The sequence below is a fragment of the Triticum urartu genome, chromosome 6A (assembly GCF_056163025.1).
Source record: "Triticum urartu cultivar PI428250 chromosome 6A, HENAU_Tu73, whole genome shotgun sequence".
Lineage (NCBI taxonomy): Eukaryota > Viridiplantae > Streptophyta > Magnoliopsida > Poales > Poaceae > Triticum > Triticum urartu.
In genome coordinates, this window is record NC_141878.1 from 22,395,548 (window position 1) to 22,408,739 (window position 13,192).

The following is a 13,192-nucleotide window of genomic DNA, read 5'->3' on the forward strand; positions in this document are numbered from 1 at the left end:
TTTTGTTTCTTCGTTTTTATTTTGTTTCGTTTATGGTTTTCCTTGTTTATTTTATTCCAGCATACATTTTCCTGATATGTGATAAATATTTTCTCTATACACATTTAACATTTTTATTTTTTAGGTAGATTGATTTTTTACTATATTTATATTGAATATTTGGATTTTGTTTCTTCATTTTTAATATTTTTTTTGCATTTCTTTCGTTGTTTTTATAATCTTTTTTTATTTTGTTGTATTTTCGGGTTTTCTTTGTTCTTTTGGTTATTATTCTTTATTTTTTTTGTATATGTCAACAACATTTTTCTAATACTTGTCTAACATTTTCCCAATACAAATTATATGTTTTTGTAATCCATGGTCAACATTTTTTCTATACATAGTTTTACCATTTTTCAAATACAAGATTAACATTTTTTAATATATGGTCATAATTTTTTCTATACATTTTCAACATTTTTTAATGCTTGATTATCAGTTTCTAATGATATTAATTTTTTTAATACATAGTCAACATTTTCTCATAGAAATTAAAATTTTCCAAATGCTTGATTAAAATTTTCAAACACTTGTTCATTTTTTTTAAATTCTTGATTAACATTTTTATATGCATGATCAAATTTTTTCATCATTTTTAATACACGGTCAACATTTTTCTATACACATTTAGCATTTTTCAAATGCTTGATTAACAATTTTTCAAATACTTGTTCAACATTTTTTCAATGCTTGAATAATTTTTTTATATAAAATAACCAACATATTTCTTTATTATTCTAATACATGTTCAATTTTTTCTATACACATTTAACATAACACAAATGCTTGATTAACATTTTTCAAATACTTGTTTAACTTTTTTTTCAAAATGCTTGATTAATAGTTTTTATATACATGATGAAAACAATTTGTCATTTTTAATATATGATTGAATTTTTCTCTATACACATTTAACATTTTTTTCAAATGTTTGATTAACATTTTTCAAATACTTGTTCAACATTATTTCAAATGCTTGATAACATTTTTTACATACGAGATCAAATTGTTTCATGCAAATTTTAGTTTTTTGCATATATTTTTTGCATACGTGATAAACATTTTCTCTAGATACATTTAACATTTTTCAAATGCCCTGATTTTGTAATTTATTTATTTTGAATATTTGGAAGCGCAAACAAAAGAAAAAATAAAGCAAAAAAGAGACGTATTAGCGCACCTGGGCCAGCCCAACTCACGCGAACCTTCAACGAGACTTCTGCTTGAAGGGTAACTGGTCCACAGGAGGCGGCGCACCAGGGAGTGTGAGGTGCTAGGGTTGCGAGACTGCGAGGGGTGAGTGGTTCCATATCGTCCGTCTAGTTTTGCGGTCTCACCTCATTCCGCATCTGGTCCAAATATTCAGATGACCGTTCCATATGTCACGCGAGAACGAGGCCTGGGAACAGGTCGGACCCATGCCATTTCAGTGTTTGACTGCAAATGTCTTAGTGCATTTAAAACAAATAAAGTAGGGAGAAAAATAGCGCATGCGACATTCGAACATCAGTTTTCGTACTTCCTTCCAAGCGCTGGTAGGCACTAAGACAGAATGGAGTTCACGTTAGTTTAGAAGGGCAGAAACTATTTGAAGGAAATACGTCGGGTTTCGACTTACTTTCCTTTTTTTAAAAAAGTTTTTTTCTCTTGTTTTCCACTAGTTTTTCTTTGTTTCTTTCTCTGTTTTTACTGGTTTTTTCCTTTTTCTTTGATCTTATTCGGTTTTATTTGTTTTTCCTTCATTTTTCTTGAGTTTTCTTTCTTTCTTTCTTGTTTTCATTTTTTTCCTTTTGATTTTCTCCATTATTTCACCCTTTTCCAATACACATTATTGTTATATATCTAATACATTGTTCTAATACATGTTTCATATTTTTTAAATACAAGTTTATTTTTTAATACATGGTCAACATTTCTTGTATACACATTTCTAAACATTTTTAAATACCATATTAACATTTTCTGAATACATGGTCAACATTTTTTTATACATATTTAACATTTTGTTTTTCAAATGCTTAATTAAGATTTTTCAAATACAAGTTTAAATTTTTTAATACATGTTCAGTATTTTTTCCGTACACATTTAACATTTTTGAAAAACAAGTTTAACATTTTTTGAATAGAAGGTCAACATTTTTCTATGCACATTTTGCATTTTTAAATTACAAGTTTAATTTTTTTGAATACATGGTCAATATTTTTTCTATACACATTTAACATTTTCGAATACAAATTCAATACTTTTTAAATACACGGTCAACAGTTTTTTATACACATTTAGCATTTTCAAATACTAATTCAACATCTTTTGAATACATAGTCAGCATTTTTTGTGTACATATTTAACATTTCCGGGTGCTTGATTAACATTTTTAAATACTTTTTCAACATTAGTTTTTTAAATTCTTGATTAACATTTTTATATACACGATAAAAAATTCATCATTGTTAGTACTTGATCAAAAATTTTCTGTATAGGTTCAACATTTTTCGAATGCTTGATTAACATTTTTCAAATACTCAATATTTTTCCTAATGCCTGATTAACATTTTTAAGAATACTTGTTCAACATTTTCCGAATGCGGATTAATATTTTTCAAATACTTGTTCAACATTTCCAAATTTTTGTTCAACATTTTTTCAAATGTTTTTAGTAGATTGTGTTTTGTAATATATATCTAGAATATTTTAAAGTATAAAAAAGTACAAAACATAGCAAAAAACAGAAAAGGACTCTGTGGGATCCGCGCTGGTGGATTGCCCATCTCGCTAGCCCTTTCAGCGAGTCAGAACGGGCCAATCGAACAGCCCATGCGGCACCATCTTTCGTTTCCGTACCGGCCCATGCATCAGCCTCACCAATCCCCCCGTCCTCTGCTCTCAGCCGCGCCGGAGAAGAGACCGAGATTGCCGCCGCGATGAGTCACCGCAGGCGACCTCACGCCCTCGGCCCGCCGCCTCCCCCGGAAGAGGGAGGAGGAGATGCCTCTCCGCAGTCGCCGGGGAAGGCGCCGCAGATCCGGCCGTGGCCGGAGCGGCGGGTGCTGGCGCTCGCGCTGGCGTTCCGCGCGGTGAACGCGCTGCTGGTGCGCACCTACTTCAACCCCGACGAGCACTGGCAGTGCCTCGAGGTCGCCCACCGCGTCGCCTTCGGGTAAGCTCGCCGCCGGCTCATGCCCCCCATCCCGCGGGTGCTAGCCACGCTAGCCGGATCGGGATCGGACGACCCTGTCCCCATTCAACAGCGCGAGGCAGTCCCGTTCCGCTATGGGATGCTCTGTCCTCTCGCTCATCCTGAAGTTTCGATGCTGGATTGCTGCTGCTGCGTTGGATGATTTTGGCTGCTGCTTTTGCAGGTACGGCCACCTCACCTGGGAGTGGAAGCGGGGCCTTCGAGGTTACCTCCACCCGCTCATCTTCGCCGCCCTTTACAAGTTTCTGGCGTTTCTCCACCTCGATACCCCGTGGTTCATGGTAATTACCCCGGCATTTTTGAAATGAAACCGATAGAGTGTCTGTGCTAGATATATTTTTGAGCAAATATCACTTGGAGGGGAGAAATGTGATTTTTAGTCACAAGTCATGGGGAGCTTGAACTGTCAGTGAACATAGGTTCTGCTATTCTAGCGGTAGAATGAGAGCCATGTCCAGGAATACGAGACCTCAGTTTGAATAGGCTATGTTCGGTAAGAGGGTAATTACATTCCTTATTCATTTTGTTTTCTGTTGCCAATGTCGCCCAGAACATCCAGAATGTGTATTCTGTTTCTGTTGATTATAGCCAATTGGGTAGCGGATTTAATATGGCTAGTAAACCTCTGCCCAGATACCCCTTCCCCACCCTCTCCATCGTAACTTAGCAGGTTTACCATTTTCCACATATAGGGAGCATGTTCTTATCCATTTAATCGCTTCTTTTGTAGGTGATGGCTCCACGGCTTCTACAGTCAGTATTTGCAGCGTTTGGAGATCTATACTTGTATAAACTCTCCAAACTTATTTTCAACGAGGATGTTGCCCAGTGGACAGTATCCTTAAACTCATCTGTGTCGATATAATTTTACTTTCACGAGTAACTATTGCAGTTACCTGCTGGATGGCGACCTTAACAAATCATTTACAGTTATTTTCACAGTTGGTGAACTGGTTCATGTTTTTCTGCATTACACGGACTCTATCAAACAGCTTGGAGACAGTTTTGACTGTGGCTGGACTCTATTATTGGTGTATTGCAATCGAGTCTTCCAAGGGAATTTCAGTTATTTCAAAGCACAAGGCCGCCAGCTACCAAAGTGCTCATTCAAGAAAAGTGGCACTACTCATAGCAGCCTTGGCCTGCGCCATTCGGCCAACAAGTGCCATAACATGGTTGTATGTTGGTCTTTTGGACTTCATTTATATAAAATCGAAATGCCGATTTTTGTTTCTTGAGGTCATTCCTATAGGGTAAGAAGTCATCATTAAACTCATGTCATACTTGGTAGACTCTTTTATTATGCCTTTCCTGTATCGTTTCTTGGTCTGTTTCACTGGATTTGGGTGGGTGGGGAGGTGCAATTTTCGTAGGGTAGCAGCAAGACAGATTGCTTATAGTCAGAGTTGTAAGATGAAGTTGTAAAAATTTAGAATGTTATATTGTCATTAATTATCTTTATTGGCAACAGTCGCATCTTTCTTCTTTTGGTTCCTTTTTTTTCCTGTCACAACTGACAAAACTTCCATGCGAAATTTCTTGTTGTTTCATATTTATGCAGGGCCATTGTCCTTGCAGCAACAACATTCCTTGATTGGTGGATGTATGGTTCCCGGGTCATAGTGCCACTTAATTTTTTGAAATTCAACCTATTTTCTTCAGGAGGAGATTACTATGGAACACACATCTTCCACTGGTATTTCACCCAAGGTTTTCCATCTATGATTTGGACGTTCTTACCACTTTCAGTTTTTGGAGTCATAAAGTCTCGAGAATGGAGGCTTTCAGGTCTAATTGCCTGGGTATTAGGGGTTTATAGCATACTTGGACACAAAGAGTTCAGGTATTCGCCTCTTCTCATTAGTGTATACCGTTCTTGGAATCAACTAATATCTTCTTTATTCGCACTCATATAATAGATTGAATACCACAGGTTTGTTCTTCCGGTGCTACCTTTAGCGTTGATGTTCTCGGGTTACTTCTTAGCTGCAATGTCGCAATTCAAGGGTAAAAATCTGCATGGGAAAAGACACTTTTCAAGGTTGCAACTTTCTGTTATTCTTCTCATCATAACCAATGTTCCAATGGCCTTATATATGTCCCTGTTCCATCAAGTAAGCCCTTCTCTTTGTGTGTATGTGTCAACATTGCCTTGTTTTTGATGTTTATCGTATTACTTTGTACGGAAAACTTGTTCTATGGAATACTTTGTTTTGCTGTTACCTCTGATTAGTTTTCCTTTCCAAGATCTTTTTTCACCTGTTGATATGTTCTTATATAGCTATCTGCAATTTTTGTTGTGGCAGAGAGGAACTGAAGATGTCATGTTTTATCTATCAAAAGAAGCCCATAATGGAAGAGTTAAGGGTGTCCTCTTTCTCATGCCTTGCCATTCGACGCCTTATTACTCTACCTTACATAGCAGCCTACCTATGCGCTTTTTGGACTGTACTCCCAGGTGGTTGTCTTTTTACTCTTTCTAGTCAAGTAGATTAGATATTTGATGTTACTACGTTGTGCCAAAGGACATAGTCAATGACCCCTGACTTAATTTTTCATGTTCTCAGTGATAATAAAGGGACCCTGGATGAATCAGACCGTTTCCTCATGAACCCACTTGATTTTGTGGGTGAGGTTTTTGGAAATCTATCTTCCTTCAGTCACATTGTGTTATTTGAATCTGAAGAAAGACATGTTATTCAGTTGCTTCTGCACGATTCCTTTCAAGAGGTAGTATGCCATTTCACCTTAGTAACAATGTCCTTTTCTTTTTGAGAAGCAAATGCTCATTTTTGTTTACGCATTAGCAGTCAAATTACACTCATAGCAAGCACACCTTGAAAGCAAGGCAGGCAAAGAACCGTACCATATACTTGCTTCAACAAATATGATATTGACTACCCTTTTCTTCTACAAGGGCTACAATCTAGCTGGCACAGTTAAAAAAGGAAAACTATTGTCAAAGAGAGGTCATACTTGAATGTTTGTCCTTTTCTTGTGAGGTTCAGGTGGATTTGAATAGCACACACCTATAGTCCTATTCCTAAGAACATCATTTTCTGCTTCCTAGAAAGTATTTCTTATGAAATGGTGAGAATAAGCATAAAAGTATGTAACCTGAGTTTCCAATTGCTTCTACGTTGTGAGCATTGTCTTCGCCAAAGAGAACAGTCTTAGTTTCCAAAATTCTTAACAGTAAATACCATTAGGATATCATTTGTTGTAATTCTCATAGTTAATTGTTTATCACAACTACTGTTACATCTCTTTCAGTGAAATGGATGAGCCGTACTACATTGCACGATCAGTTTCAGTTTTATACTAAATGCCATTTTTTTCCTTTCTTATCTCCTTGATAAGGACTCATTAACATGTGTCATGGTTGACAGGTTCGGAGGTTTTTCCATTCCCACTTCAAGATTGACAGAGACCTTCAGTCGTCTGTTGTTGTATATTCACGGAGGGATGTGCTATGATTGCTTTTGCCGAGAAAAGCTTGTTACCCCATCTAACAACCTCTGATTGTGTTTCACAGTGTTTTAGTTTGTTATTTCTGAAATTATCTGTAACACTATTGGATACTAGAACTTGGAAATTTGTTATGGTCTTTTACCCCTCCGACATGTTGTGCCGAACCTTTTTGTATGGGTCAGATTTTGTATAACAACATGGAACATGCATAAGAAAGTCTCCATATCCATGATGCACTTCTAAGATGAAAAGCTAGAAATGGCAGTATTTCCTTGAAGCAATGACTGATAACAAGAGTGAGGTGCGTGGCTTGTTCATCACTTATTTTTTATTAGCACAAAGTGATCATTACCCAATTAACAAAATATATCCAAAAAATACATGCCATGTATGAATCCCCCCCGCCCAATTTTTTTGTTGTTTCTAGCCTTTTGTTGCCAGCATAAGTGCACAAGGCACACAATCTTAACCATTTATGCTCTGATTTATTGGTTTCTCCAGACACATTTTTGTTATTTATCTGAAAGGTTCAATACATCATCTTAATGCAACAAACGGCATGCTGCTTATGCTTAGTGAAAAGGGAAAATAAAGAATATTTTTTTTGTATAGCCTTTCACCTTTTCTATTGTACTATCCACTGTTGGTGCAATAATTCTCATATGAAATATTGTTACTTGTAGATACTCTTTTTTCGGTTCAATCCTAATTTTAAGTGCCTACAAGTTCTTGCACCCTCCGTGCTGCTCTGAGGTTTGATTCACATTCACTTTTGTGATTGTAAAATACTAGAATTTCTTTGATCTATTATCACCAGTTTGCATGATGTAAAGTAAAATTGGTGTTGAAGAGTAGAAGGTGTTGAAGATATATACAGGAGGTGCATATCTGAGCCTTTACAGAACTGTTCACTAGATTCCTAGAGGAAGATGATAGCTCAAAAAACATTACATAATATATCAACTCTGCTTTTTTAAACATACTGGAATACTTCAAATCATGGTACATAGAAATTTGCTGTTCATGTAAGGAGGTGTGTTACAATTAAAAACAAAATATATCAACTCTGCTTTTTTGGACATACTGGAATACTTCAAATCATGGTACATAGAAGTTTGCTGTTCATGCCAGGAGGTTTGTTACAATTAAAAACAAAATGACACGTTTTTGCATGACATTTAAGGCACGAAATATTAAATTCAATCTCTGCTACAATCTATGATTTCATAAGCAATTTATCATCTACCACTTTCTAAATCTAGCGCCATCAGACTTCCGTGCTGTCCAGTGCTAGAAGGGTCATAGTGTGATGAGTTCTCAAGCAAACATTCAGTTTCCCGGCTAGGATTCTGAATCAATTGTTCTCTCCAGGTGCTTCGTATTGATCTCAACCTCTCGGCGACCTCTCTCATTAATGGCCGTTCTTCCCCCCTCATACTCAAGCAACACTTTGCCAGTTGAGCAATTTCTTGGAGCAGCTCCGTTTCGAAGTCTAATATATTCTTGTCCAAGATGAATTGAAGTCCATTTTCTTTCATTGCCAGAAGGAAGGATGATGCAAGGTTTTTCTTTTCTCCAGCACTGTCGGAATAAATTGCGAACTTCATTGTGATGAGCTCTAGGAGCACAACTCCAAAACTATAAACATCACTCTTCTCTGTTAGTTGACGCTCTTGCAAGTATTCAGGGTCAAGATAACCTATAGTTCCCTGTACCATTGTCATAAACTGTATTTCATCCGTAGGAAGCATTCTTGATGCTCCAAAATCAGTCACTTTTGCTGCGTAGTTGTCGCCTAGGAGAATGTTTGGAGATTTTACATCTCCATGAACTATGGGAGGGGATGCTGATGAGTGCAGATATGCTAATGCTTCTGCAGATTCCTGAGCTATCCTGAGACGTGTATCCAGTGAGATGGAAAGTCTTCTGTTTTTACCATGCATCAGCTCGAATAGGGTGCCGTTTGGGATGCATTCATAGACCAACATTGGAACTTCCACTTCCAAGCAACATCCTAGAAGCTTTACCACATTCCTGTGGTTTATCTGTGAAAGGATGACCATCTCTTGCGCAAACTCATCTTTCTGTACCATGTTCATAACCTTTGAGCACTTTATGGCTACCACTCTGCCGTCTTTGAAAATTCCCTTGTAAACAGTTCCATGGCCACCTCTTCCTAATTCTCTGCTTGAGTCAAAATTGTTCGTTGCGTTCTTTAGTTCTTCCCTTGTGAATATTCTCACTGTATCAACTTGCTTTGACCTGATTTGGTCATATAATAGCAGGCCACCATTTTGTTGGAAGAAAAGCTGCTTTTCTTTCACCAGCTTTCTCTTCTGACATTCAATCAGGAGTGCAAAAATGCAGATAAGGAGAAGTACTGCACATGCTGAAATACCTGTCAAGATAACATCCTTTCAGTTTTGGTTCTTGAACACGCAGGTGAGTTGTGTATCTTTGTATTAAAGAAGAAAGGAAGGGGGTAGAAGGCCCCGAGCACACTGGAAGCATACTGGTTTAATTAGCCTGGAAGACAATTTTCTTTCAGTTACTAGAACAAGATTTAGTTTGAGGCACATGCTCAGACGTAAAATGGGAAATTCTACTGCTTTCTTTAGAACATAAGGACGGGTTACTACTTAATAGTTTTATCATTTAGTACATTTGAGCGCATAAATAGGTATGCGTTTGTTCCTTATGCAATGATAAAAGTGGGCATACGATCTGCATGTAAGTCAATGTAGCATATGCAGCTATTATTTACTACCTCCATCCGAAAATAAGTGTCTCAACTCTAGTACAACTTTGTACTAAAGTTAGTACAAAGTTGAGACACTTATTTTGGGACGGAGGGAGTATATGACAACCTTCAGCCTTTTTGTGTTTTTAGTGGTTTTCTGCTGTCGTTATCAGGAAAATGGCGTTCAGAAAAAAATCATGGAAAAAATATGATTATGTACGAGCTGTGCAAAAGTAAGAAAAATTTGAGATATGGAACAAATTGCTGTACAGTACAAGTTATGAAACTTGTTGTGCATAAATGCATCACGATTTTTGCAAAGTTAGAAACATTGGGTTCATATGTACCATGTTCTAAAAATTGGCTCTAGTCATTACTACAACTAATACAATGCATGCATGTGTAAGTGTCCAATTTTTTTGGAGGATGAGATTAGCTGCAAATATGTGTGTTACTCTGGCTTCTGACATGATTATCTGTGGCTTGTTGATCCACTGCAAATTTGTATACAGCTTCCATATTTACAAATAATTATTTTTGAATGAGAGGTACTATTATTGGCTAAATGATAAATTTGTGCTCGATATATTTCATTTTTTTGCTTTAATATAAATAGTTATTTTTAGTGCAAAGTTGAGTTTTTTTTTGCGGGAAAAATTTGAGTTCTTGTTGTGAAGTACAAGCAACCAATGACATCCAATTGTAAGAAACTCTGCATTGTTTTATGTTATGAACTTTGTGTGTGATCTATTGTCACACACGGGCACTTGGCTACTATTTAAGTATGTAATTTACCATCAGTATCTTTAAATTATGCAGAAGATTATACTTTCTAGAATAAATGTTACTTTCACTAATGCGCTATATCAGTTTGACTTATCCATGCTATTGAGATATTTGGAACATGTACCTGCAAACATTTTTGTTAATCTAGCTCTTTCTGAAACTGCAATTGGGTCACAGGTTTTTCTCTTTGGATCTGCACTCTGAGTCGCAGATTTGCATGAACAATCGTAGTCCCCAATTATATTGCTGCAAATTCCATGGCAAGGATACTCATCTGGGAAATTGCACTCATTGATATCTGCACACATAATTCAAGAACAGAGAAATAGCTTGAGATCGATGCAGAGATAACTTGAGGTGAACCCAAAAGAAGGAAGTGAGTTACCAACCTTGGCATCCTTCTTCCAGGTATGGATTGCCTGCAAAACCATTGTTGCAGGTGCAGAGATATCCTGTAGCATTTGGTGATGTGATGCACCGGCTATTCTTGCTAATACAGGCATACGTTGACATGTTCTTCACGGCTTCATCACAGTATTCATTTCCAGCAACCCAGTCAAGCAGAGTGGGTACTCCATCCTTGAACTTCTCTTTGAATTTATTATCCTCAAGATAAGAAGCCTCAAACCTGAACCAATCCTGCTCGGCGACAAAAGCATAGCTGCATGGGTTGAAGCCACTCACCTCAGAATTGTCGAATCTGTCATCGAATGTTATATTGGAGAAATTGAGGTTTGGCGCAATAGATGTCTGGCAACAGCCCATTCCAGAGCACTGATCACTTTCATCCACACTTCGCTTGTCTGCGCACATCGAGAAACACCCAGCTCCCACTCTGTGCTCGTTAAAGCCTCCCAGGAATGCAAGGGTGTTGCATCCAACCGCTGTTAATTTATTTGCCTTGGTTGATATTGTAAAAAACTTACCCGTATTTAACCAGGCCCATCCCCCTGTCTCGTTGAAGCACTTGGATGCAATCAAGGTGGTGACTCGGGCCTGCCCTCCTAGCAGACTGATGTTGTAGATCTTTATTCTGCTGCTTGAGTTATGCCTGTAAACACTGTTGTTCTCGCATGAAACATCGAACCCTTCGCGGAAGCAACCTTCACCGATGCCGAAGGGGTATGGGATGGTGTGGTTGCCACATGTTTCTCGGCACCCAGGCTTCGCCATCCTGGACGCTGTGCTGCTCTTGATGCTTGCTAGCATCAGGGTGGCTGCAAAGATTAGGCATGGTAGGGCTGCTGCCATCTCTTTGTGTATTTCTGCCTCCTTTCTGTCTGTCCTATGATTCAGCTCCCTTTCTCTAACTTGGCTATGCTTATATAACGAAATGGATGTGGACTAATTGATTTTTCATGTTTTTTCCCCAATCAGAGTGTAGACTAGGTCAGAAGTGGTTTGGGGTTTGAACCAGCCTTCTTTCAGTCATAAGAATAGCTTGCTTGTCTGCTCTGCAACCCAAACATGAGACGATGAATTAATTGGCAGTTTTATTTTATCTTTTGAGAGACAGAGAGAGAGAGAGAGACTGCTAGAGATGCCACTTTTATGAACCTACCTTTTGTATTTCTTTATCAAATAATTCAAAGTTTTTTTTGGCAGATGGCTCCTATTCTTACACATGGAAACTTTTTTCTACAACTTGAGTATTAACTTATACACTACTTTTTAGCAAGATAAAGTTTCCAACTGGTCATGATCACAGCTTACAAGAGTGCTGAAATTAGTTTAATATTAAGGCAGAAAAGCAAGTCTGTTCTTATATGAGGCACGCGTTTAGATGCTAGACATAAAGCACCTTGCGCAGATTTAATAGAAAGCCGAAAGAAGGTTCAGATGAAACTGGGGCATGCATTTACATACTGACCGATATGGTGGTTATAGCAGTGCAATTTCCCCCTTCTATATCCCTTGCTTGACGGATTGGCCTTTTCTGAAAGCAACTCCCCACCTACCATAGAAGACTGGGCCATCAGATTTTTGCTGCGTCAACGTACTCCATTTGGCTTATTCTCACTGTGCTTCTTTGATGAAAGATGTCACATCTGTACAACTAGCCTTCTATGAAATGGAAGCAGTCGCTGTGTAGACTGTAGTGGGGCAATTGGTAGGTTCCAGGTGATGTTGTATACGCATATAAAACTGGGGAGACTCTTCATGTGAAATGTTTCATTAATGTATTTACCTTTGAATAGTGTAAATTATTGTCACCAGTAACTAGTAGTAACTGCTTAGAAACTTAACCTTATGTTGCCTTGCCTCAGGTGATTTGAGCCAGGAAGTGACCCAGGGTCACTCAAGGCCGCAGCACATCAAGTGAAAGGAAGGTTCCTTGATGAGGTCAGGGTGGCCTTTAAATCCGTGCCTGGGTCAAGTCATTAAAGAGAATCTTTCAAAAGGGACAAGGAGATAAGCACTTCCTGCTCGATGAAAGCGAAGGTGAACTCGTTCGCATCACTGGTAAAGGGGGTAAGCTTGCTCTGTGAATTACCTTGGACTAGTTCTGCTGTCCTGATCGACTCCACCGCGAGAACAGATTTGCGCCACAGGTTCGTCCTTGAATTACGCTCGACCAAATTTGTGTTCTTCTTTGCTATGTACTGTGGTGTGGACTAGCTTGTAACAGGGGAACTTACCAGCTCAGCTAGGAATGGCTCTGACAAGTCACTGTTGAGTTAGTTTATACTCCCTCTGTGAACTAATATAGTGATCTAAACGCTCTTATATTATTTTACGGAGGGAGTACAAGTAAAAAGAAGGGAAAAGGAAAGACCCTGCATTTTTAGAGGGCGTACCCACTGCTGAAAGACCTGCTTTTTTCGTAAGGAATTAGCAAAAGCACACCACAAATTGTGTGCTGTATCTCATCAGGTCCATAAACTCGTACTAATCTGTGATAAATCCTGTGCTGTAATATCAACAAGTTCTGGCTTTCATGTGTAGCATACATATACCT

The 13,192-nt window shown here is 38.1% G+C and overlaps 2 protein-coding genes across 2 annotated transcripts; one reads left to right on the forward strand and one right to left on the reverse strand.

The window, feature by feature from the left end:
• Positions 1–2,882: 2,882 nt before the first annotated feature.
• On the forward strand, positions 2,883–6,984 carry LOC125515947 (Alg9-like mannosyltransferase family). The gene is made up of 9 exons (XM_048681426.2): positions 2,883–3,197; positions 3,400–3,517; positions 3,967–4,071; positions 4,167–4,489; positions 4,798–5,079; positions 5,170–5,350; positions 5,543–5,694; positions 5,804–5,966; positions 6,626–6,984. Exons 1-9 carry the CDS (start codon positions 2,962–2,964, stop codon positions 6,710–6,712), a joined length of 1,647 nt encoding a protein of 548 aa, XP_048537383.1. The 5' UTR covers positions 2,883–2,961; the 3' UTR covers positions 6,713–6,984.
• Positions 6,985–7,466: 482 nt separating this feature from the next.
• On the reverse strand, positions 7,467–11,484 carry LOC125515945 (wall-associated receptor kinase 5). Its single transcript, XM_048681425.2, has 3 exons — positions 10,623–11,484; positions 10,358–10,531; positions 7,467–9,105 (listed from the first exon to the last, which is right to left on the reverse strand). Exons 1-3 carry the CDS (start codon positions 11,482–11,484, stop codon positions 7,946–7,948), a joined length of 2,196 nt encoding a protein of 731 aa, XP_048537382.2. The 3' UTR covers positions 7,467–7,945.
• Positions 11,485–13,192: the final 1,708 nt, after the last annotated feature.